The sequence below is a fragment of the Capsella rubella genome, unplaced genomic scaffold (genome assembly GCF_000375325.1).
Source record: "Capsella rubella cultivar Monte Gargano unplaced genomic scaffold, Caprub1_0 scaffold_1, whole genome shotgun sequence".
Lineage (NCBI taxonomy): Eukaryota > Viridiplantae > Streptophyta > Magnoliopsida > Brassicales > Brassicaceae > Capsella > Capsella rubella.
The window spans coordinates 10,437,698-10,461,719 of record NW_006238923.1 but is presented as its reverse complement, the minus strand read 5'-3'; the positions used below and the strand labels follow the sequence as shown (position 1 = coordinate 10,461,719).

The 24,022-nt window shown below is 36.3% G+C and overlaps 4 protein-coding genes across 21 annotated transcripts; 2 read left to right on the top strand and 2 right to left on the bottom strand.

The window, feature by feature from the left end:
- The first annotated feature begins 1,245 nt into the window (after positions 1-1,245).
- LOC17900150 (auxin response factor 6) lies at positions 1,246-6,379 on the top strand. 2 transcript variants are annotated; one of them, XM_023789442.1, is made up of 14 exons: positions 1,246-2,156; positions 2,274-2,386; positions 2,481-2,579; positions 2,668-2,724; positions 2,821-2,976; positions 3,063-3,147; positions 3,242-3,332; positions 3,415-3,579; positions 3,660-3,782; positions 3,863-3,938; positions 4,026-4,173; positions 4,268-5,478; positions 5,566-5,756; positions 5,837-6,379. In XM_023789442.1, exons 1-14 carry the CDS (start codon positions 2,114-2,116, stop codon positions 6,051-6,053), a joined length of 2,775 nt encoding a protein of 924 aa, XP_023645210.1. In that variant the 5' UTR covers positions 1,246-2,113; the 3' UTR covers positions 6,054-6,379. The 2 variants fall into 2 exon arrangements, with proteins under 2 accessions (XP_023645210.1, XP_006306714.1); XM_006306652.2 differs by having other exon boundaries at positions 2,268-2,386.
- A 3,040-nt stretch (positions 6,380-9,419) lies between these two features.
- On the bottom strand, positions 9,420-12,413 carry LOC17898027. 3 transcript variants are annotated; one of them, XM_006306308.2, is made up of 6 exons: positions 12,131-12,413; positions 11,566-11,761; positions 10,555-11,175; positions 10,047-10,464; positions 9,851-9,932; positions 9,420-9,766 (listed from the first exon to the last, which is right to left on the bottom strand). In XM_006306308.2, exons 1-6 carry the CDS (start codon positions 12,152-12,154, stop codon positions 9,557-9,559), a joined length of 1,551 nt encoding a protein of 516 aa, XP_006306370.1. In that variant the 5' UTR covers positions 12,155-12,413; the 3' UTR covers positions 9,420-9,556. The 3 variants fall into 3 exon arrangements, with proteins under 3 accessions (XP_006306370.1, XP_023645521.1, XP_023645522.1); XM_023789753.1 differs by having other exon boundaries at positions 10,546-11,175; positions 12,131-12,412; XM_023789754.1 differs by lacking the exon at positions 12,131-12,413 and adding an exon at positions 11,949-12,011 and having other exon boundaries at positions 10,546-11,175.
- Positions 12,414-15,285: 2,872 nt separating this feature from the next.
- Positions 15,286-17,826, bottom strand: LOC17899973 (putative hydrolase C777.06c). Of its 2 annotated transcripts, none has more exons than XM_023789157.1 (10): positions 17,474-17,826; positions 16,992-17,127; positions 16,638-16,765; positions 16,397-16,544; positions 16,205-16,310; positions 16,063-16,121; positions 15,929-15,964; positions 15,740-15,849; positions 15,573-15,634; positions 15,286-15,499 (listed from the first exon to the last, which is right to left on the bottom strand). In XM_023789157.1, the coding sequence occupies exons 1-9, from the start codon at positions 17,665-17,667 to the stop codon at positions 15,577-15,579; spliced, it is 975 nt and encodes a 324-aa protein (XP_023644925.1). In that variant the 5' UTR covers positions 17,668-17,826; the 3' UTR covers positions 15,286-15,499; positions 15,573-15,576. The 2 variants fall into 2 exon arrangements, with proteins under 2 accessions (XP_023644925.1, XP_023644924.1); XM_023789156.1 differs by having other exon boundaries at positions 15,286-15,505; positions 17,474-17,824.
- A 167-nt stretch (positions 17,827-17,993) lies between these two features.
- LOC17898748 (pentatricopeptide repeat-containing protein At5g39710) lies at positions 17,994-23,845 on the top strand. 14 transcript variants are annotated; one of them, XM_023789152.1, is made up of 8 exons: positions 17,994-20,570; positions 20,718-20,860; positions 20,951-21,008; positions 21,736-21,824; positions 22,244-22,409; positions 22,526-22,774; positions 22,895-22,967; positions 23,506-23,845. In XM_023789152.1, the coding sequence occupies exons 1-2, from the start codon at positions 18,139-18,141 to the stop codon at positions 20,764-20,766; spliced, it is 2,481 nt and encodes an 826-aa protein (XP_023644920.1). In that variant the 5' UTR covers positions 17,994-18,138; the 3' UTR covers positions 20,767-20,860; positions 20,951-21,008; positions 21,736-21,824; positions 22,244-22,409; positions 22,526-22,774; positions 22,895-22,967; positions 23,506-23,845. The 14 variants fall into 14 exon arrangements, with proteins under 14 accessions (XP_023644920.1, XP_023644917.1, XP_023644922.1 ...); XM_023789149.1 differs by having other exon boundaries at positions 20,979-21,824; XM_023789154.1 differs by lacking the exon at positions 21,736-21,824.
- The last annotated feature ends 177 nt before the right edge of the window (positions 23,846-24,022 follow it).

Genomic DNA, 24,022 nt, shown 5'->3' with positions numbered 1-24,022 from the left:
AATAAAAAGAAATAAAATAAAAATGTATAGAAGAATCAAGAAACCCTAAAAGCACGTCCTGTCATTTTTATCAGGTGATTTCACTGTCTATCTTGACTTATTTGCTATCTTATACACAAAAAAATTATATATTATTTTTGTAACGAGCACATTTTGATTCTCACGTAATTTATATATGTCTATCAGTATATACAACGAAGCAAAAAAATATAGCCAAGAAAAAGAAAGTGTACTGATATTACTGATATAATTACGAAAGGCTCGTTTGCACGATAATTTAATTTTCTAATAGTTTCCGAATGGTTGGTTATTACACTATGGTAATTTTCTTTTACTATAAATATTAACTTTCACTTTATTTTTTTGTCGACCTGTCACTTAAAAAATTGTACCATACTTTTGGTGTAACCCGTAAGACAACACTCTTCTTCTTAATTTTCTATTTTGTAATAAGTTAATTACTTAGTTTTATACGTATGTGTTTATTTTATTTATTACAGAAAATAATAATTTATTATATTATAACTTATTTATTCGATCAAATCTAACTAGAAGTATCAATGATACAAAGATTTCAGGAATCATTGAACGAAGTATAATTTTTTTCTTTTCTTACAACACTCAATTTCTTGACTTTAAGTTTTATATGTACAATACATCCGATAAATCTTGCTATACAAAAAACAATTTTGTATATGTACAATACTCAAACTCTTAAATCTAGTATAACAATTTTGAAACCCTTTGACCACTAAACCAATAAATTTCTCCAATATTGACTATATTTATTTAATTGATTAATCAATTCATATTATTTGCAAAAGCTCACTAAAACTAAACTCAAAATCTCGTATATAAAATTAGTTAGTCATCCACTAGCCAAATTTAAAAAAATACCACAAATAGGTTTTAAAAATTATACAAAAAAGAAAAAGAACTACGATCATGTTGTATAAATAGTATATGACGGTACCATAACGTATTATTAAATTAATACTATATAGTACTTCCATTTATTTACGTCGACCACGCAACCAGGTTTTTCGAAATTTCGGGAGAAGCATAATTACTTAACTAGTAGTATTAAAACTTTTTTTAAAAAAGGCACGAGTCCCAAACTGTAATAAAAAAGGAAATAAAAGGGTAAATTAGTAAATTAAGTGTCCTTTCAGAACAACAAGTTGCTTTAAAAATGTTTTTATCAGAAAATCAAAGACCCGCTCCGTTCGGGTTCGGGTTCGGGTCATAAACAGCCATTGTCGTTCTTCTTCTTCCTTCTGATTCAAATAAAAGAGAGAGAGAAGTTTGTGAAAACTTTAGCAGAGAGAATAAACAAAACAATAATAACAGCTCCGCCGTACTTCGCCTACCGGAGAAAAAAATACATCAGTCTTCTTCTTTTGCCAATCCAAAATAAAAGATTTTTTAAAATTAAAAACAGTCTCTTTCTTTCTTTCTTTGTCTATACTTTTTTTTTTGTTTTTTGGGTTAAGGGGTTTGATTATTCTGTCTGTACCCATGTTCTGCAACAGTTGAGCAAGTGCATGCCCCATATCTTTCTACTTCTCATTTCCCGACCTTCTCCATTAACTGGGATCTCTGTTCGAAGAAGAAGATCTCTCTGTTCTTAAGCTGAAACGACACCACCTCTTGTCGTTTTAGTTATAGCTCGAGATCTGTGTTTTTTTTTTTTTCCCTTTTTCTTGGCTTCTGAGCTTTTAAGCGGTGGTGGGTTTTTCTGGAGAAAACCAAAGGACAATTAAAGTTTTTTTTTTTTTAATGGGGAAGTAACTGGAGTACAAGTTATGAAGGAGTTGAAGATTCGAAGAAGCGGCTTTGAAGTCGGCGAGACTAAGATTGCGAGCTTATTTGGCTGATTTTGTGAGGAGGGGAGAAGAAAAAATCAGTCTTTGTTAAATTTTTATTTTAGGGGTTTTTTAAGATTGTGAAAAGATTTGGTTGGTGAATGGGTGGGAGGTGGAGGGAAACAGTTAAAAAAAGTTATGCTTTTTTGTGTCTCTTCCTCATAATTACATTTCGGCGTCTTGAAATCTTGGATCTTTGAAGAAACAAACTTGGAAGTTTTTGTTTTTGCTTTTATAAGTTGTCAAAAATGAGATTATCTTCAGCTGGGTTTAATCCTCAACCTCATGAAGGTAACTAACTAACTCTCTTAATAATTTTTTTCATCTCTTCTCTCATGTTCCTTTCTACTTTTTGCAAATGCTGATTATTAACTAACTTTTGTGGTTTGTTTGGATTCAAAGTTACAGGAGAGAAAAGAGTTCTTAATTCTGAGCTCTGGCATGCTTGTGCTGGCCCTCTTGTCTCGTTACCTCCTGTTGGAAGCAGAGTTGTGTATTTTCCTCAAGGTCACAGTGAACAGGTTTCTTTTTTTGTCTTCTTCCTTTGTGATTTGGATTCTTATCTTTCCTTTTTGGTTAACGCATTACTTAAAAACTTCTGAGAACATTTTTCAGGTCGCTGCTTCGACCAATAAAGAAGTGGATGCTCATATACCAAACTATCCTAGCTTGCATCCGCAGCTTATCTGTCAGCTTCACAATGTCACAATGCATGTGAGGAACTTGGTTTTATTGAAAAACTTCTCACAGTGTTTATCTCTGTTTGCGTTTTAGTTAGTAACATGATTCTTTACATTTTCAGGCTGATGTGGAGACTGATGAAGTCTATGCACAGATGACTTTACAACCGTTGAATGCGGTATGAGACTTTACCACTAATTCCATACTTCATCTATGCCGAATATGTCGGTGTCCTGAAATTTTGTTGCTTTGTTTTTATCTTGTTTGAATGCAGCAAGAGCAAAAAGATCCTTACCTTCCGGCGGAATTAGGTGTCCCGAGTAGACAACCTACAAACTATTTCTGTAAAACTCTGACTGCTAGTGATACAAGCACTCATGGAGGTTTCTCTGTGCCTCGCCGAGCTGCTGAGAAAGTTTTCCCTCCCTTGGTAATTCTTCGTCTCATTCATATGAAATTTAACCTTTAAGCTTAGCTATTGCCTCTTTTAACCAGAAAATGTTATGTGTTCTTCAGGATTACTCACAACAGCCTCCAGCTCAAGAGTTGATGGCGAGGGATCTGCATGATAACGAATGGAAGTTCAGGCATATATTCCGAGGTTAGCTTTCTTGGTGAAAAATCCAAGTTCAGGCATATATTGATAACTCAAGAACATAGAGGTTTATCTACTTTGCATTTGTTTCGCCTTTCAGGCCAACCAAAGAGACATCTCCTTACTACGGGTTGGAGCGTATTTGTAAGTGCTAAAAGGCTTGTTGCTGGCGACTCTGTGCTTTTCATCTGGTTAGAAATGTTCCTTTCATTTATTTATTTTTCTATTGATACCTGCGAATCGTGGAACTGACTCAAGTATTTGTAATACTAGGAATGATAAGAATCAATTGCTTCTTGGTATAAGACGAGCCAACCGACCACAAACTGTCATGCCTTCATCTGTTTTGTCAAGTGACAGTATGCATTTAGGCCTTCTTGCTGCAGCAGCTCATGCTGCCGCCACAAACAGCCGATTCACCATCTTCTATAATCCAAGGTATTGTCTTAGATCCATCAGAATGCACTTATGTGTTGATTCTCTGTGTTTCGCGGTAAAAGGAATCCGCTTTTCTTCAGGGCAAGTCCATCAGAGTTTGTTATACCCCTGGCTAAGTATGTGAAAGCGGTTTATCACACTCGCGTCTCTGTTGGCATGCGGTTTAGGATGCTGTTTGAAACCGAAGAATCAAGTGTTCGTCGGTAGGTGAATTATCAGAATTCCTATATTATACTCTGCTTTTTGCAGCTGAATGTCCTAAAGAATCTTTGTTTATTGTCAGGTACATGGGTACAATAACTGGAATTTGTGATCTGGATCCTACTCGTTGGGCTAATTCTCATTGGCGGTCCGTTAAGGTTTAGCTCCAAACCGAAACTTTAGTAGAAACTATTCATTAATCTTTACTTTCTCTTATGTATCATTCATCTCTGAGCAAAATGAAGGTTGGGTGGGACGAGTCTACTGCAGGAGAGAGGCAACCAAGGGTTTCCTTGTGGGAGATTGAACCTTTAACGACATTCCCAATGTATCCATCTCCTTTCCCTCTCAGGCTTAAACGTCCGTGGCCTCCTGGTCTCCCATCTTTCCATGGTATTATAAATTTCAAAACTTGGTCCATCTCCAAGAATTTTTCATTCTAGTCTTTTATATCTTCTAATCTTGGTTGCCCTTCCTTTTCTTGCAGGCCTTAAAGAAGATGACATGAGTATGAGTATGAGTTCGCCGCTTATGTGGGATCGTGGACTCCAATCTTTAAACTTTCAAGGTATGGGAGTAAACCCGTGGATGCAGCCGAGGCTTGATACTTCAGGCTTGCTTGGTATGCAAAACGACGTTTACCAAGCAATGGCTGCAGCTGCACTTCAAGACATGAGAGGCATTGATCCTGCAAAGGCTGCTGCTTCACTTCTTCAGTTCCAAAATTCTTCAGGATTCTCGATGCAATCTCCCTCCTTAGTGCAACCGCAGATGCTGCAGCAGCAACTCTCTCAGCAGCAGCAGCAACTCTCTCAGCAGCAGCAACAGCTCTCCCAGCAGCAGCAGCAACAAATCTCTCAGCAGCAGCAACAGCTCTCTCAGCAGCAGCAGCAGCAACAGCAACAGGCGTATCTCGGCGTTCCTGAAACCCACCAGCCTCAGTCTCAGGCTCAATCACAGTCAAACAATCTTCTTTCTCAACAGCAGCAGCAGCAAGTAGGGGATAATCATAATCCGTCTGCATCCAGTCCTGCTGTTGTTTCCGCTATGTCTCAGTTTGGTTCCGCTTCTCAGTCCAACACATCACCACTCCAGTCCATGGCTTCTCTGTGTCATCAACAAAGCTTCTCCGACACCAATGGAGGAAACAATCCTATTTCCCCGCTTCACAGTCTTCTCAGTAACTTCTCTCAAGACGAGTCGTCTCAACTGCTCAACCTCACTAGGACTAACTCTGCAATGACATCATCTGGTTGGCCATCAAAGCGGCCTGCAGTTGATTCATCGTTCCAGCACTCTGTACCTGGTAACAACACTCAATCCGTAATGGAGCAATTGGGACAGTCCCACACAAGCAACGTTCCTCCTAACGCTGTCTCGTTGCCTCCATTTCCTGGTGGTAGAGAGTGCTCAATCGAACAAGAAGGAAGTGCCTCAGACCCGCATAGCCATCTTCTCTTCGGAGTCAACATAGATTCATCCTCTCTTTTGATGCCGAACGGAATGTCAAACCTTAGAAGCATTGGCATTGAAGGAGGCGACTCCACGACTTTACCCTTCACATCATCTAATTTGAACAACGACTTCTCGGGTAATCTTGCAATGACGACGCCTTCCAGTTGTATAGATGAATCAGGTTTTCTACAATCCTCAGAAAACCTTGGTTCCGAGAACCCACAATCTAATACCTTTGTGAAGGTAAAATGTGGTTATTTTCTTTTCCTGCCTCAAGTGTTTTTAGATTTTGGACGCATAGGGAGACTTATATGGAAATGTTTTTTGCAGGTGTACAAGTCAGGGTCCTTTGGGAGATCGTTAGACATATCAAAATTTAGCAGCTACCACGAGCTGCGAAGCGAGCTAGCTCGCATGTTTGGCCTGGAAGGCCAATTAGAAGACCCTGTGAGATCAGGCTGGCAGCTTGTATTTGTTGACCGAGAGAACGACGTTCTTCTCCTCGGCGATGACCCTTGGCCGTGAGTTTATTACTAATCCCGCATCTCAGCTTTTTATGTTTTGTCCATTTTCCATGTTTATTAACCCACATTACCTACAGGGAGTTTGTGAGCAGCGTGTGGTGCATTAAGATACTGTCACCACAAGAAGTGCAGCAAATGGGTAAAAGAGGACTTGAGCTTCTCAATTCCGCGCCATCTTCCAACAATGTCGATAAGCTCCCGAGCAACGGGAACTGCGATGACTTTGGGAACAGGTCAGACCCGAGGAATCTCGGTAACGGTATCGCATCAGTAGGGGGTACATTCAACTACTAGAAGTAGAAAGAACACCCCTTTTTTTTTTTAATCCAAGTTAAGTTTCAATCTTATAAATTAGTAGTGAGATCCTCTTTAGTTTTAATTACTAGCAAAATCTCTCTTTATAACTTATAAAAAAAAAGGGAGTTCTGCCTTTGCCTTTGTGGAAACAAGAAACTATATAATCAATCCCTCTGTCGTAATACTGTAATTATAAGATCTTTTGGTCTTTTTTTTTTTCTTTCTTATATGAATATTTCTACTGAACTCTTCTTGTATGTCACTTTCTTTACTCAGTTCTTCAATCAATATGATAGTGAAGTGTTGCTTTGGAGTTATATTAAGACTTTGTCTGACTTTAAATGGTCCACATAGAAAGTGACTTGGGTCCCAATTCCTTTATTGGAAGTGAAAGCGTTTTGTGGGTTTTGTTGTGTGAAACACCAAAATATTCCGACCCGCAATTTAGGGCTTTACCCTAAAATTAGATCTCATTCTGCGTCAGCAATAACCTTTTATCTCTAGACACGTATCGATCCGTAGTTCATAGGACACTTTTATTGGTAGCTAAATTAATATATGCCCTAGCCTCGGGAAATATAACCAAGGACGGTTCAATATGAAACAAAAGTTTTAGAAGTGAGTAAGGTTTTCGATTCACGTCTTAATAATGACAAGATTATTATAATACATGAAAATGTAAACTTGTGCTAGAAAATATAAAGAGAGTGTTGTAATAACTCCTATAAACTTACAAATTCGATGATTGATCGAAACTGTTGTGAATTTGGAAATATCTTGCAGATTAACTTTTTTTTTTTTTGGTTGGATATCATCAGAATGAGATTAGGTTAGGTAGCTATGATGATGAATTGGACAATTACTTCAAATAGTTTAGAAGAATTAATGACTCAGTTTGGTATTTGATATTTCTTGTTTGGATGTCCATTAGGACCAATTAATGAAAGACCATGTTGTATAAAATTTTGTGTTGATGAGTCAAAGAAATAACAAATCTGATAAAGAGATATTTGTAGGTATATGGTTTTGATGTGTGGTGTATGAATGTGATTCACATAAATCTTTAGTAGTGGTGGGACTCTATATTCTAAGTAAGAAAAATTGGGAATGGTTGAAAATAATGTTGGGTGCATGTGGTAGGGACATATATAGATGACACAAGTTAGGGCACTTTCATGAACCCTAATTAAATAGTGCATGGTGACCCATCATTCTGAAAGTTCTCACTTTTTATTTTTCTTTCTTTTCTTTATTTACCTTTTTATTTTATTTAATTTTCTCCTTTTAAAAGTTATTTCTTCTTCTTCTTCTTACAAAATCAATTATTAATTTTGGTTATCCATAGGATGTTGTAGCCATTCATTACGTGGTTAAGAATAGATTCAAATGAAGATCTAAGAATATAACTTTTATCTATATATCTACACATATAGAATCATATGTCTTTTCTAGATATATGTCATAATTACAATATAATTTCAGTCTTATAAGAATTTCAGATTTTAATAGTATTACATAATAATAAATACAATTATGGGTTTTGTTTTATTTGATATTCAAAGGCTGAAAGTGAACGAGTAACAACATTCTTTGAATCCATCAATCTAAAAGCATGCATGCATCAGTGCATCATCGCTCTATAATTTCTAATATATATGGAGTATATTATTTTGTGATGAACGTACATGATTAGTTAATTGGAGTAGGATCTTACAGCCATAATCTGACTTACAATTGAAAACATTTCAAGCTTTATTTTTTTGATGGAATAGTACATGATCTCTTCTAAATTAAAGTTAGCCATTAAAGACCTTAACATCTAGCTTTATCTAGTAGTACTATTTTCTAATTTGGTCTCTTTACCAAATAGAAATAATCAAATGATATTTGCACTGTTAGTTCCATAACTCAGTGTTCAGAGTACCATTGTAGGCTAGACTCGTAGTGGAATGGAAATATAATCCTTACTTTCTAACTATAGATGTATGGAAATTAAAAAAAAATAAAAATTGAATATAACCAAAATAAGCTTTTAGCGATAAGGCATAAGGGTTTTGAGTGGATATGTAATTTTGTTCTTGTGCGACTATCCTACTCCATTTATCTCTTTTAAAAACGACGAACAGAAAACGTCAAATATGATACTATTGATTGTTGAAGCACTTTTTGAACAAAGTAAATAAAAGGCACTTTGTTGAGTTGTTAGACCAAAGAAAAAAAAAAAAAATACTTTGGACCATCCTTTCGACGTTGTACTAATTACTCTGTTACCATTTCATTGAGTGATCCCTCTATCACATTAATTCTATTTTGTAAGGACTAAGGATGGTTTCAATGCGATGGAACAGCCATGCATTGTTAACGTACGACACGATTCAAGTTTGAGATGCCACAACTTCCACGAAACTGCTCAATGTAAAACATATATAGCTACTTATATAGCTAGTAGTCTCCTAGTAGTACATACCCATGTTTCTAGAGGTTTGAAGCGAGTTAGAAGAAAACGAGTATCTTCTACGATTATCATACAAAACTGTATAGTAAAAATTATCATACAAAATATCAAATTTCAGAAACAATGACAGAAAAATTCTAAAATGTTAACAAGCATAATTTTGTATATATTTTTTCTACAAAATTTTCACCAAACTTTCATTATCGAACTTTTTCTAACCAAATTTATTCTATTTATATGAGTAAGACAACTCATTCAACCTCACTTGTTGTGACATCGGTTTATCACAATTATGAGCTTCTATTTTTAAAAAAGTTTCTTTCAAACACATGCAACTTGAATTGGAATCGTCATCAATATTTGACAATTAAACCATCCATTAGTTTGTATAACAATCTTCCATGCTTTTATAAAACTTCAACATTTCAACTAGTCCTCTGACGGAGCGTCTCTTAAAAACTTAAAGTTGGAGAAGAAGAATTATAGAAATGGTTCGTGGCAGAAGAATACTTAAAACGATCGAAGGTCGAAAAAAACATAAATTAGAAAGTCTAAGGTATCAAACCGACAATTTCATATCTTTTTATAACAATGATATTTTTTGGGCTCAACAATTGTACTCATTTTAAGCATTGAGTCCATCTATGAAGGCCCAAATATATCAGTGTAACCAAATTAAGAGGCCCTCTAAATGATGATGATAGATACAATTGCTGTCCGATTTGCTAGAGAACCATTCCAAATTTGTTTTGAGTCTTTAGAAGCCAATGTCTTATCAACAAGCAAAATCTATGTATTATCATGTAAACATAACGCCAAAAAGTTCACTTCTAGTGATTTGGCTTTCACTTCTTGGATTTTTTGTCAGTTCTGGTTAACTTGTTCCTGAAGGCAAGAGGAAGACAATCTTTGGAAATTTCTATTGAATCCTTTTCTTTTTTAAATCTCTTTTGAATCTATGCAACATAAAAATGCATTCCATTTATATATTACACAAAGGGGATCTGAGAGTCTAATTCTGTTTAACTCAGACCATAAGTGTGCCTCATGAGAACCAACCACAACATATCTTATAACCGGAAGCCGGTATTCGACCGGTTTCCCGGATATATTGGGCTTCAGCCACTGCCTTTTCAGCATCACGGACTTTTCGAGCTTCCGCTAAAGCCCGTTTCTCTTCGGATCTTTGCTTAGCCATTGCAATTTTCTTCACTATCTTTGCTTCAGCTTCAGCTTTCATCTGCTCAACTTTAGCCTACCAACAGAAGTTTATGTGTAAGTGACCAACAAAAATGTTTCCAGAGAATAAGAATTTGATCCGAAAACTCCTCTCACATACCTCAATTCGTCGCATTTCTGCTTCGAGTTTTGCTCTCTCTTGACTTTCCCAAGCTTGGATTCTGATCTCTTCTCGCTTATACCTAAACGTTTTGAGTTTCAAGAAGAAAAGAACAACACATTTTTTAAGTCTTTTACTCTATAGTTCTTCACTGAGCAAGCAAACAAATTTGTTTCGGTCATAGGGGAACACATACCTTGCATTATGTTTACATTTCTCTGCTTCTTCCCACGCAGTCGCTCGCTTTTCAAACTCAATCTTCTGTGTCTCCTCTGCATCTCCATTTCTCTTATTCTTCTCCTCTTCTTCTTTACTTGCCCAAGCCGCGATGTTCATCTTCCCTAGCTGAACTCCGAGAGCTACTATCTCTCTCCTCGTCTTTGCTTTCTCTTCCTCCTCAGATAGTTCTCTTCTTGTGTTTTTCGACTGGTCTTGCGACAAAGAAGATTCCTGTTGGTGGCCACCTCTAGGAGTAGAAGGGAGAGATGAAGTCGGGCTGCGTAGAGGAGTTGTTGCGTCAACTGGTGTGACAGATCTTGAAGGTTCTTGACTCGGTATTGGCGTCATATCGGTTCCCATATCTCTCATACATACAGAACGAATTGCAGGACCACCTTCACATATTAAAAATACTTCCCTTGTCAAGCTCAGCGAGCTGCAAGAATCAAAAAATTCTCCAAAAAAAAACTAGTCACCTTCTTTACATGTTGTGTTGTCATGTGATGAAACTTTTGTTGTATCCACAAGATCATTGCTTTGTGTAGCTTGATCGATCAACGAGTTTCCACCATACTCTTGAGTTAGAATTGGATGTGGCACCGAGGGAACAAAGTTAGGAAACTTCTCGAACCCATCAATTTGTGTGGATTGGCACGAATCCATCCTAGATTTGTTATGCTCATAACCTGCATTGTCAGGCACAACTCTCACAGGCATACGGTTCCCTTGAACATTCTTCCTCATCACCATGTTCTGTCTGCTCATTATCCACTTCTCAGCATCATTCCATTTGGATGGCATTTGTCTTGATGGGTAAGCTCTTGAGCCATGATTCTGATTCGAACGCTCGCCACGAGCTCGGTGAAACTCGAAGCTTGAAGAGCTAGCGTTACTGTCATAATCAAGGTTTTCATCTTCTTGAGGTCTCATCAAGTGAGGTGCCATACTCAAGTCCCCTTTTCTAAAATGTTGCGGTCTCGGTTGATCGATTTCCCTCATAACATCATCAGAACAATGTCTCGACGCTTGGTTATCGCTCTGGGTCAGGTCCAAAACTGGCTCATTTGGAAGTTTAGCTACTTCAACATCCGTAGTTGTAGCTGCCACTAGACGCCACATACAACAAGAACAGAGCAAAGAAACAAATTTTAGCCAAATTAAGGAGTTAAATTGATTAAAAGACTTCAAATTGTAACATAGAACAGAGAGTTCAAACAAAGAAGGGGTCAAAAGACACAAACTTTATCCAAGAACAGAGCAAAGTGTTCAGCACCAAAACAGAACAAAGCAAAGGCATACACTTTAGCCCAAGTTCCGGAGTTAAATCGATCTCAAGACTTCAATTGTAACATATAACAGAGAGAGACGAAAAAAACAGGTGAAAAAAACACAAACTTTATCCAAGAACAGAGCAAAGACCACAGACTTTAAGCTGATTAAATGATCAAAGCGAGACATGGAGAAAGAAGAGAGAGAGAGAGAGAAAAAGAAAAAACCATTATGGTCGTCGTCGTCTGAATAAGATTGAGAAGCTAACAAGCTGTTCTTGGAGAACTCAGTATCATCTGAAATCTGAAGACGAGAAGGAGATGTTCTTGAAGAGTTACTGTTAGACTTGGATCCTTCTTTCTTCTTGTTATTGTGAGGACCCATTAGCTTCATTCGCAGCTTCGTTGGTGAGATGATGCTCTTCTGCAAATATACATTTATATAAAGAAAAAACCTTAAAAAGTTATTATTCAATTTTTCTTTCTACGAAAATTCAATAGTTCAAAAGATAGACATATCAACTTTTATCTTCTGATAGAGCTATCAACTAAAAGGACAAAAATTTCTGAAACTGAATAGTAGAAAAACTAAAGGTAGAAGTGAAACTCACTGTAAGATAAATGGATGCTAAAATCTTAATTCCATAATAGAAAAAAAAAAAAGGAAGAAACTTAAGCAAAGAGGTGTAATAATGAGGACAAAACAGAGAAGTACAACAAGATTCAAAACCAGAGAAATGTTGTACTTGAGAGATACATAGAGAGAGAGAGAGAGAGAAAAGAAAAGAGATACCTTCTCTATCCTCTCGTAATCCATTGCCAATGCCCAAATCTTTTGTTCTCTATCTCTATAATATATTTACAGATACAAGACGAAGAAGAAGGAGAAGAAGATGAGGAAGAGAGACAAATGGGGTTTTTTTTTTTGAACTTGTTCCTAACTCCTAGCTTCTTCCATTTTATTTTCTCTAAATAGGGTTTTTGGGAATTTTGAGATAATGATTGGAACAAAAGACGAATATATTTTGTAATTTATATACATACACTTAAGAGAAAATGAGAATTCAGATGAGGCTGAGAGGAGGGGGGGCTGTGCACGCCGGTCCACATTTGGTAGCTTCTTCATCATATCACCGTTCTGATTTTGACACGTCACCTAACTTCATATTTTGTCTTTTAATTACACATCAACAGTTTTTTCTTGGGTAACTTTTGTTCTCTTATATGTATTATCCATGAATAACAATATATTAATTTTGTTTCTATCAAATTAAGTTTTTTCCAAATATTGAAATAGAAAAAAACAGATGTAACACTGTAGAGACACAAAGTAAATGGATAGAAGAAGATAAAATTAGTATTTTAACAAAGTTTCATTTGAGTAGAAAAAGGTGAAAAACGGGTCTAATCATTTCCCATTGTAATGATTTTGGGACTTTATTGACAAAAAGAAAAGAATTTAAAAAAAAAAAAAGAGAATTGAACTATACTAAATGCCAAAAAGAAAAATTCATAAAGATACTAATAAATATTATTACTGATATCTGAATTCTGAAGAGTCTATAAATAGCTCACTAGTAAAAGTGTATTTATTATTAATATTATTACTCATATAATAATGAAAACTCTGAGAGAATCATTTCTTTTTCACTGTTAACTTAATAATTGAACCCCAATCCAAAAAAAAACAGAACCCCTAGGATTTGAAGAAAGAACAACATACAGTATTTGCCTATTTTATTCTGTGTATATATTTATTTTATTTTTTCTCAAATAATTTTGTTTTTGGTTGTCTTAAAGAAGAAACCGAAGAAGTAGTTGTGTAGTAGATTGGCAAAGCAATGAAGAAGACACAACAAAGATGAGTGAGAGTACTGAAACGTAACAAAAGTAAAAAAAAAAAAAAAAACAATCGAAATCGAACTGACACTTTTTCTCCACTTTAGGGCATTACGTTTCCTCTGTCACTTTGACCGTTGACTACCCTCTTTTTTTTGTTCTCTTAAATATATTTATTTATCTTTTTTAAAGAAATCTTAGGGTTATTCAGTTATTCTTATTTATCATTTAACCACATTAACTTATACTATTATATAGTAATTTTATGTTTTTTTCATGGGATTATAAAAACTCAAAACATACGAATGTTATTATGTTTAAGAATGAGGAGCGTGTGTACGTATTGCGAGGCTCGAGCCTCAGCTAGATTCCTCTAGCCTAACCTTGTTTTCCTCAATAATGTCTTTTCTTTTTTCTTTAATAGATATAGAAAAACACTTATTTTACTTCAAGAAGCCATGCTTTTGCACACAAAATAATGAAAATGTATGGGATTGTTTTCCTACATGTGAGATTTATTCATTTAATCATAAATTTCAATTCTAAAAATATTCTTAACTAAGAAAACAAGATGTCACGCTGCTACTAAATCATGTGAATGTGGTACATTTGATCTACATTGTCATCCCAATTATTTAGTTTGTCTTTTTTTTTTTTTTCACTTGGGGTTAAATTTGCTATATACTGTACGGAAATTATGATAGTTTTATTAACAAGATTGCAATAAGAAATGTTTTAAAAACCAGTTAATTTTTGGAGTGTTGCACATGGTGAACCTCTTTTTGTTTCTTTCATAAATATGTGTATAATATATTAGTTAACTTTATAAAAAAATTGTAAAAGTGGTGTATCAAATATTCAAAAAAAGAAAAAAAGGTTGATGATATAAAAAAATGATTCATATTGACGACGAGTATGGAATGTAGAGAAAAGTAGTAGTGAGGATTAGGTTGGAGTCTTGAAGAAACATCTTTGACTAATTTTCACCGGCAAATTCAACATTCTTTCTTCTTTACAAATAGTGAAATAAAAAACACAATTAGATCTTTCGTGTTTTGTTACATGAAATCAACGTCAGAATTTGATTGTGACTCGCTGATTTTATCAATTGGCAACGAAAAGTTTGTACTCTCTTATGTGTATATTCATTCTTTGGTCAACAACGAAAACATCATTTTAAAAAAATAAAATGTTTTAAGCATAATACAACAAATGGTGTATATGTCGTTACCACCCCCACAAGTTCGACGTTTCATAAATGGGCTTATTGAAATGGTGCGTCAATTGGAATTTTGGTGGTCGGTGTTATGAAGAAGATAAGTCAAAAAAAGCCAATAGTAGAACTTCATTTTCCTCGGCACACAATTTCTGACATTTTGTCCATTTCACATTGCTCTTAATTAGTCTATTACAATTTTTTGAAAATCAAAATGCCGTGAAATTAAAATTTGTATCATTTGCAAATGTTCAAAACCATGAGGTTTGACTTATCATAGTATAAAAATATAAATAGAGACAAAACATTTCTCTAGTGGGTCCAAAAAACACACTTTCAAAAAAAAAAAGATTTGCAAAGGTTCAATAAAATACTTGAGTTTCTTTTGAGTTTTGACTGTTGTGTGTTGAGTTTTGAATATTTCATCAAGAATCTTTTTTTTCTTCCACATCGTGTATACTAAAGTTAGAAATTCATTTAATAAAATATACTAAGTTAATAATGTTTTTTGAGTGGTCTATTTTTTTTTTTTTTTGTAATTTTCAAACATAGGTTTTTCTATAACTGCAAAGAAATTTACTCTGCTTATAAATAAAGGTTTCAATAATAAAATAAATTATTCATGATTATTTTAACCATCACAGAATACTATCTATTTCACAATGGCCTTTGGGGATTGCTGTGGATTTGACAAGAACCTCTTTTGGTCCGCTTGGGAACTAAATTTTGCGTACCAATCAATCACTTCTCTGTTTGAGGAATGCTTAGAAAATGGTAAAACACCTTTTTCATACTTTATATCAGCCCTATTACAGTTAAAGGGATATACACATCAAATACTTAGTGGATCTATTTTTTTTTTTGAAAATTTATACGAAGTGGAACCATTGCTACTCTTTTCTTCAATTTTCCTTTTATAAAATTGATTGACAAAGTATTAATCAACATCGTAAAATAACAGGTATATCTGCTGAAAAAAAAAAAGTAATAATCAGTCGTTTGGTCAGAAATTCTAACTAAAACTTGACGAGTAAACAAAACCCAAAACAAAAACTTCGGTGATAATGTTGATGTGGAGCCATGTGAGATCTCTCTTTCTCTTTCTCCCTGTATCTTAAGACAAGAAGACAATAATCTTAGTTTCCTTAATGAGAAGGCCTAGTACTGTAATCATTTTTACCTCTTCATAGGTCTATTGGGACTCTCAAGCCATCATGAGCGAGTTTTACTGGAATCCCTTCCCTACCAAACCAAAGCATTGCAGCAAATAATATTACTTCTCTCTTTCTATGGTATGCACTCGTCAGGTAGATTATGTTATCAAGGGTTTTCTTATAGTTTTCTTACCTTTTAGACCATTCTTCAAGATACTCGTTGTCCTTGTGGTGATCAAACTCGTGAGTCATTCCTATTAGAAGAGCTCTTTTCGGACTCAGTCTTTTGATTGTCTCTAGTGTCTACATAATACAAAAGTAAGCATACATAAACTGATAAACCATACAAATACAATAACAAACACCTTTAAATTATGCTAACCTGCGGGAAACATAAGTGGGTGTTGTGCGATCCTGTCTGCAATCACAGTTTAGGACAAAAAAAAATGTGAATATATCAGCTCACATTAAACTTTCAACCTCAAAATGTAATGCCTTAGTGATGATCTGTTACACCTTATATAATGTGTCCAAGATAAGGAGGTCCAATTGTCCACCACCAGATTTTGATATAGCTGTTAAATCCAAAGGCAACTAAGTTTGAGTCATCTTCAAGTATGTCAAAATGCAGACATGCTAAGCGGTTTGTAAGACTTACCATACTCGGTGTTTGGAAGAAAGCGTGATACATCCGATATATACGCCACTCTTGATTTTTCACCAAAAAGGAAACCAAGACATACATAGTCTTCTCCATGCATCACCTACGGCATTTAATAAGATTGAGTTTCCACATTGATAAGCAGGGAGGCATGATTCACTATTTCTTCAGAGGCTTTGAGAAACTTACTGGAAGTGGTGTGAATGATAAGTCGGAAGCTACAAATGGCTTCTCACAATCTTCTTCAATTATCCTCCAATCTAGCTGTGCTACTCGCCTAACTTCTTGGCCTTCTTTAAGTTTCTTCTGAACCAAATACGGGAACTTCACAGCAAGACTGTTTTCAGAAAAGCATGTGATTGTCGAAACTACAGCTTTAAAGTCTAGAAGGTAAAACTGAGATTACCAAAGATCATGAAGATTTTATTACCTATCCATAGCATATTGGCTTACGAATATTGGAGTAGGATCTATGTCATTAGTAGGGCTAAATGGTTGCACAGAACGTATATCATCCAGGCCAAGTACTGCATCCGCGTGTTCATGAGTCAAAATGATCTGCAATTCATGCAAAAATTAATTCTCATATGCACTGAGAGCTCCCTGATACAGTTAGGAAAACTAGAGAATTGCGATACAAAAATGTTAGGATTTGGTTCATCTTAGCTTCTTCATAAATATCTTAGGCAAGTTAAAACATCATTCAGAAAAAGAAAATCTCAATGGAGACATCAGACAGGCAGATTGAAGAGAAATAAAAAACGATTAAAAGACGAAAACTTACAGAATCAACTTGAGGAATCTTGTGAAGAGTAAACCAACGAAGGACCTGTTCCCTGAAAGTCTTGCCAACATCGATTTGAATGTATTTATGTTTGCCATCACTTTGGCAATAATCAATGAGCAGTGAAGTATTCCCCCTGCCAAAACCCACAAGATCTCTTACAATGAATAAGACAAGCTACAAGCAGCTATGAGATGGAATCTACTCAAGCAGCTCCACAGAGAAATCTTCAAAGCTTCATATGATTCAACTCAACCATGGATCAAAGTAGAACAACAAACATAGAAAAATTGAATGTGCTACACAGTTTAGCTAAACAGAAGTAAGAGATCCCAAATCTCAATCTCAATTCTTACGGAAATCAAAATTAGTTCCACTACGAAAAGATCCTAAAGCAACTCCAAAAATCTCTGAAACTTTCAGACTCGCATTGGAATTACATAGAATCTATCAAATCAAATAAGTGCAACACGAGAATGTACCTGTAGTTAGGATTCCGCTCAGGAGGAATCGAAAGCGACTGGGAGCAAACGTTGCAGGGACTATCAGATCGCTGGATCAAGCACATTGCGTTTGGTACCGCGCTGGAGCATCCCGTTCCGAGGAATATCAGAGCCGATCTATCACGTTCAGAGGTAACGGAGCCGTTTTCAGTCGGAATCGAACAGTCCATCATCGGCGATGTTAATATTTTTAGGTATCTATCTGTGTGTATATATATGGAATATTCCGGCGAAGGAGGAATCTCGAGTCGATGGTAAGACAAGGGTGTCGAGTGTCGACGACGCAAAGGGTACACAAGAGGACGGAGAGAAGCAAAAAGAATAAAAACATTAATTTAATATAAATACATAAATATATCAACGGTTTTTGTCTAATTTGTCTACACCACGTGGCGTAATCTTAACGGTTTTTGGCCAAGCCCACGTTTTTAATATATTTTTCGATTTTCGACCTATAGTTTGTTTCTATAGGTTCGTCACCCTCTTTCTGATTTCAATTTTCGCATGGTTCCGTTGTTATGCTTCTGCAAACATTTCTCAGTTTTGAGTTAAGAACGGAGATAGCTTTGTGTGTGTTACCTTGAGACTTGAGTAGCTTAATTAGTGAAGAAGCTTCTCGCTCTACTGTTCTTATTGTTTGATTGATGTTGAATTTACGGGTTAATCGGCTTCTCCGTAGACCCTTAATCCGAGTTTTACCTTGCTCAATCTCTAACGACGATGCATCTTTCTCGTCGGAAACCCCTGTCTTTAATCATGTTCCGGAGATAGGAGGAGTTTCCTGTCAAGAAGATGACCATTTAGAAGAGTTCAGTCAATTGGGTTTCGGAAAGTCATCAGCTTTGAATGCTACGAACGTTAGCGAAGCTGGATTTGGGGACATTCAAAACCCTAGGTTTGATGAGGTAGATGAATTGGGAGAAGAAGAAGAAGAAGAAGTAGATGAAGGTGGTGGGACAAGTGGCGAAGAGCGTGATGATGGTTTCGCTGTTCTGAAATCGGTTGGGAAGATCCCACAATCACGAGAAGACGTTGGTAGATTCAATGTCCAAGAAGATGAATCTAGGCATCCTTTGGTGAGAGAGATAGGTAGATTGATTGGCCTCAGGTCATCTTGGAACCCGAAGCATGAAGCCCAGATGAGGAATCTTTTGAGGAGCCTTAAACCATCACAAGTCTGCGCTGTTTTACGCTCACAAGAAGATGAACGGGTTGCTCTTAAGTTTTTCTACTGGGCGGATCGTCAATGGCGGTATCGCCATGATCCCATGGTGTATTACTGTATGCTTGAGGTTCTTAGTAAGACTAAAATGTGTCAAGGTGCTAGGAGAGTGCTCGTTCTGATGAGACGTAGAGGTATATATCGAAGCCCTACAGCATTTTCGTTTGTTATGGTATCATATAGTAGGGCAGGTCAGCTGAGAGACGCGTTGAAGGTGTTGACTCTTATGCAGAGAGCTGGAGTTGAACCTGACTTGTTAATTTGCAATACAACTATTGATGTTTTCTTGAGAGGGAATAGGTTGGAGAAAGCTTTACGGTTTCTCGAACGTATGCAGGTTGTTGGTATAATGCCAAATGTAGTGACTTATAATTGTATGATCAGAGGTTATTGTGACTTGCATCGAGTTGAGGAGGCAATTGAGCTACTAGAGGATATGCCTAGTAAAGGATGTTTGCCGGATAAAGTTAGTTACTATACCATAATGGGCTATCTTTGTAAAGAAAAACGGATTGTGGAAGTGAGAGACTTGATGAAGAAAATGGCAAAAGAACATGGTTTGGTTGCGGATCAAGTCACTTACAATACTCTAATTCATATGCTCACAAAACATGATCATGCAGATGAGGCTCTTTGGTTTCTAAATGATGCTGAAGAAAAAGGTTTTCGGATTGATAAGGTGGGCTATAGTGCTATAGTCCATGCATTGTGCAAAGAGGGAAGAATGTCTGAGGCTAAAGATCTCATTAATGAAATGCTATCGCAAGGACATTGCCCTCCGGATGTAGTAACATATACTGCAGTTGTCAATGGCTTCTGTCGTTTGGGTGAGGTGGACAAAGCAAAAAAGCTTCTTCAGGTTATGCACACACATGGACATAAACCAAATACTGTGTCATACACAGCTCTGTTAAATGGGATGTGCCGTACAGGGAAATCGTTAGAGGCAAGAGAAATGATGAACATGAGCGAAGAGCACTGGTGGAGTCCAAATTCGATTACTTATAGCGTAATTATGCATGGGTTGCGAAGGGAAGGGAAACTGTCTGAGGCCTGTGATGTGGTGAGAGAGATGGTACTAAAAGGTTTTTTCCCTGGCCCAGTTGAAATCAACTTATTGCTCCAGAGCCTTTGTCGGGATGGGCGAACACATGAGGCCAGAAAATTCATGGAGGAGTGTCTGAACAAGGGTTGTGCCATTAATGTCGTGAATTTCACTACAGTGATTCATGGTTTTTGTCAGAACGATGAGCTAGATGCTGCTCTCTCAGTGCTTGATGACATGTACCTGATCAACAAACACGCAGATGTCTTCACATATACTACTTTAATTGATACGTTGGGAAAAAAAGGTAGAATATTAGAAGCAACGGAGCTTATGAAGAAGATGCTTCATAAAGGTATAGATCCTACCCCTGTTACATACAGGACTGTCATCCATCGATACTGTCAAATGGGAAAAGTTGATGATCTTGTGGCTATACTGGAGAAGATGATACTGAGGCAGAAATGCAGGACAGTTTATAATCAAGTCATTGAGAAGCTTTGTGGTCTGGGAAAGCTCGAGGAGGCAGATAAACTTTTGGGAAAGGTTCTGAGGACAGCTTCAGTATCTGATGCTAAGACATGTTATGTACTTATTGAAGGCTATCTTAAGAAAGGTGCGCCTCTGTCAGCATATAAAGTGGCCTGTCGGATGTTTAACCGCAATCTGGTACCTGATATTAAGATGTGTGAGAAGCTTAGCAAAAGACTGGTTCTAGACGGAAAAGTAGAGGACGCAGATCAGCTAATGTTACGTTTGGTTGAGCGTGGTCATATTTCACCCCAATCCTCAAAACAGTCAATGGTCTAGTAAATACTTCTTGTTTTACTTTAATTTTTGTAACAACAAACTTCTTGATAGGCTAATTCAGGCTTCAAGCAAAGCGATGTTGATAATACAACTGTCGAAGTGCTAGAAATGATAACAACATGCTGTTGTATTTTTTTGCTTTTTAGTCACAGTCTCCAGATCCCAAGCAAAGGAACTAGGGTCTCACTCCGTTAGCGGTGATGGATTTCTTTGTTGATGCTCTTGCCGCCTCTTGGCATGAGGAAACCAGTTTGAGCAGAAACCAGTTATTCTATATCACATTTTCCTGGTAGCAGCCTGTTATTCTCAATACTTCTACTCATTAATTTCATTACTAATGACTTGACGAAACTAAGAAATGACATTTCCCGAAAGGAAGAAGGTGGAATGATTTTTCCTTTCTGCAGGAACCATAATTAAGTGCACCATACAATCAAGTACTGATAAGTCCCTGTGCTCTACGCTTTACTTAAATTAACGCCACGGTTGGTTCTTTGCGTTTGCGTTTGTGTTTCCATGTTACCATGATTAGAACATTATAACATAGATAAGCAAACAGAAACAGAAAGAAACAATAGTGACCTAAATTATGTCTCTCTCTAAATTTTATTTTACTTTATAGCAAATTAGAGGTGTTTGACACTTGACAGGTCGTACAATGCTTAGTATACCTCACTGTTTATAGATCATTTTGATTATTCTGGGGAGTGATTTCATCATAGAGCATGATGTTTTCGTTGGTCGCTGCTTCATAATTAGAATACGGAAAGAAACAAAAGCAAATAGAAAAAAGTTGTCCATGCAAATGAGAAGGCGTGACTGTATTACAGTAACACTAAGAGTTTTTATTCTTGTAGGATTTTCACTTTCTCTGAATGCATATGATAATTATATTATCAATTATGAGAAGAAAAAGGAAAAGTTTTGGGACAGACAGAATTCTATGGTTAGAAATACGATAGATGACTTATCCTTGATGGGGTATTAATAAAGATATCCATTATTTCTTGTATTTGGTATAGTGAAGCTGATAGCTTACTTATTGCATTAACTCTCTCTGTCTCTTTCTTTCTTATTGTATTTTAGTTGATTTTTGTATGTTGTACTAACGCGGAATTAACTCGTCGATCATTGCTTTTTTTCGTGTGATCCTGGTGATGTTAGAGATACTTATCAAATAATATTTCCACGATAATGCCTGCATCTTGGCTGATTCTGATAGTAAGCCAAAGCTAGAAACTGTTGCTGGGAAAGTGAGTAAAGAGCGTACCAACCTCAGTGACTGCTTTTGTTGTTGATTGTTTATATTCTGCAAACAAAAGATTGTGTCTGCTCTGCTTGTCCAATTAACGGTTTTAAACTGTTACTTTTTCTTGGAACTTACTGAGCAATTTCCATTTCGGCGTGTTGCGGTTTGTTTTTCCATGAAAAGGCTGAGAGAACCTTATGCGAAACTCGTTCCTTACTCTGTGCATTCGCTGTTACCATATAATTCCAAACACCATCTTGCTAAAAAGAAAGTGTTGCTTTCAGAACCTCTTGTGAAATTCATTTTTTAGAAAAGATGTTGAATTGATCTTTAGTGATGTGATTTGTTGTTTTGTTTGTAATGTTTTAATGGTATGTCCCAGCATACGACAGCGATTATAACTGTTGTTGTCTGTGAATGTAGGATTTGACTTATCTACAGGATTCTACCTTCGAATTTATGATATTTTCATCAACACTTAACAGTAAATGCCACTGGAGCTTCATAGGATCTTTACTGGAGCATCAAAGGATCTTTATTGCTTACATGCGACAGAGCGAGAGATGTTTTATGACTGTACACTGCGCAGGTACTGAGAGTCTCCAACTTTACAGAAAAATAGTTTCTAGAAACTCTACGGCTCTGACTGAACCCATCACCTAGTAAGGTCTTTAGCATCTTATGTATTGAAACCGTACCCTGTAGGTTGGCAAAATGGATGAATACAAGTGATTACACTTTAGGTTAAGCAAGAGAGTCCTGCGGTTAGGATTTTCAGCCTTGGAAGCTAAGAGAACATACAAAAAGCTCGTTTAACTTATGCTTAATGTATAAACAACATTGGTGAATCCTTCATTACATCTCCATGAATTATACAGCCTCATTGTTGAGATGGGTCGTTCGCATTACTGAAGTCACCCGCAACGAATCCATGCCATTGGCCTGATGAGTAATGTAGTTCCTTTAGCCCTCTTCTCTCAAAACATAAATATCTATATATAAAGTTTCCTTCTTTTTACCGTTGTCTGCAAATGAAATGTGTTTTTTATGATGTCGGTTGATTTCTGCTTGTAGTTTGCATTGTCAAATCACCCTGCAACAAAACACCACGAGTCCTTCCACTCTGCCCCATCTCCTCAACTCATGGGTATGTATAACAACACCATTGGCAACATAAATATCTTAAAAATAGATATATTCATTCATTTGTTTTCACCCATCTCTGCAAATACTGTGGTTTAAAAGTGACATAGGTTAAATATAACTGTAGTCTATATTGTCTGCTTATGGTTACAATCGCTTTCCTCGTCGGCTTATTACGCGTCGTCAGGAGAAAGCTCATTGGTAATGGCCATCCATTCTTTGTGCTTGACCTGGACTGGACTGTGCCTTTGAGGATTTTGTGTTTGGTATTATCCAAAGGCACTTATGCTTTTGCTTGTTGAATCATATCCCATGTTCTGTTTACTTCGTTTGTCCTCCAATTTGCACCCATAGATCATTCATTTCCTATGTACGGTCAAATTGTTGTGTAAATCCTCTTTTGCCCCTACCCATCTTGACACACTTGGTGGGGTAAACGAGTAAATATCTTGGGATTTTGGGAGTATATCCAAGCTTATCAAACATATTACATTCATTGGTTTTTAAAGGAAGAAAGCATATAGTCTAACATGGAAACATAGTTGATGAAGGTCTTCCAGGTGATGCATTGTTGGCCGCCTTAAGAGCTGATTCGCTTGTCGATTAGCCGAGTTAGTTGTGGAGCGGTGTCATAGCCTTGATTCGACCATTGTGGTTTGGAAAGCTAGTCGAACGAGGATTCACTGCAACTTACTTACTGAACTAAGCCTCACAGCAGTGAAAATATTTCCTTTTGAGTCTCTACCAGTGTTAGTTGACAATACTTCTAATTTGTTTGATATGCTTATACTTCTTATTTGTTCGTTCATTTTACTGTTTTAAAAATTGTGTTAATGGACCACTAAGATTTTTCATTCCTTTATAGAAAAAGGAGATTTGATCTCTAAAGTCATATCGTAAAAAAGATTTGATGTATGATATAACAAAGAGGGCAACATCTTTAATTTGCAACATAGCATACTGAAAAAAACTACAAGGAAGCATTACAGCTCACACACATGCTTGTAAGTTATAACAGCTAAACATCCATGATTATTTTTTTTTAGTTTTATCTAATTT

Excerpts from the sequence above, each read along its gene's own strand:
- LOC17900150 (XM_006306652.2), top strand. The coding sequence starts at position 2,114 with ATGAGATTATCTTCAGCTGGGTTTAATCCTCAACCTCATGAAG. Across the intron at positions 2,387-2,480 it reads CTCAAGGTCACAGTGAACAG|GTCGCTGCTTCGACCAATAA; the intron begins GTTTCTTTTTTT and ends AACATTTTTCAG. Across the intron at positions 4,174-4,267 it reads TGGTCTCCCATCTTTCCATG|GCCTTAAAGAAGATGACATG; the intron begins GTATTATAAATT and ends CTTTTCTTGCAG.
- LOC17898027 (XM_023789753.1), bottom strand. The coding sequence starts at position 12,154 with ATGGATTACGAGAGGATAGAGAAG. Across the intron at positions 11,762-12,130 it reads ATTACGAGAGGATAGAGAAG|AAGAGCATCATCTCACCAAC; the intron begins GTATCTCTTTTC and ends GTATATTTGCAG. Across the intron at positions 9,767-9,850 it reads CAGAAATGCGACGAATTGAG|GCTAAAGTTGAGCAGATGAA; the intron begins GTATGTGAGAGG and ends TTCTGTTGGTAG.
- LOC17899973 (XM_023789157.1), bottom strand. The coding sequence starts at position 17,667 with ATGATGGACTGTTCGATTCCGACTGAAAACGGCTCCGTTACCTCTGAA. Across the intron at positions 16,766-16,991 it reads AGATTCCTCAAGTTGATTCT|ATCATTTTGACTCATGAACA; the intron begins GTAAGTTTTCGT and ends CATGAATTGCAG. Across the intron at positions 16,122-16,204 it reads TCTTCCAAACACCGAGTATG|CTATATCAAAATCTGGTGGT; the intron begins GTAAGTCTTACA and ends TGGATTTAACAG.
- LOC17898748 (XM_023789149.1), top strand. The coding sequence starts at position 18,139 with ATGTTGAATTTACGGGTTAATCGGCTTCTCCGTAGACCCTTAATCCGA. Across the intron at positions 20,571-20,717 it reads TCAAAACAGTCAATGGTCTA|TCACAGTCTCCAGATCCCAA; the intron begins GTAAATACTTCT and ends TTTGCTTTTTAG.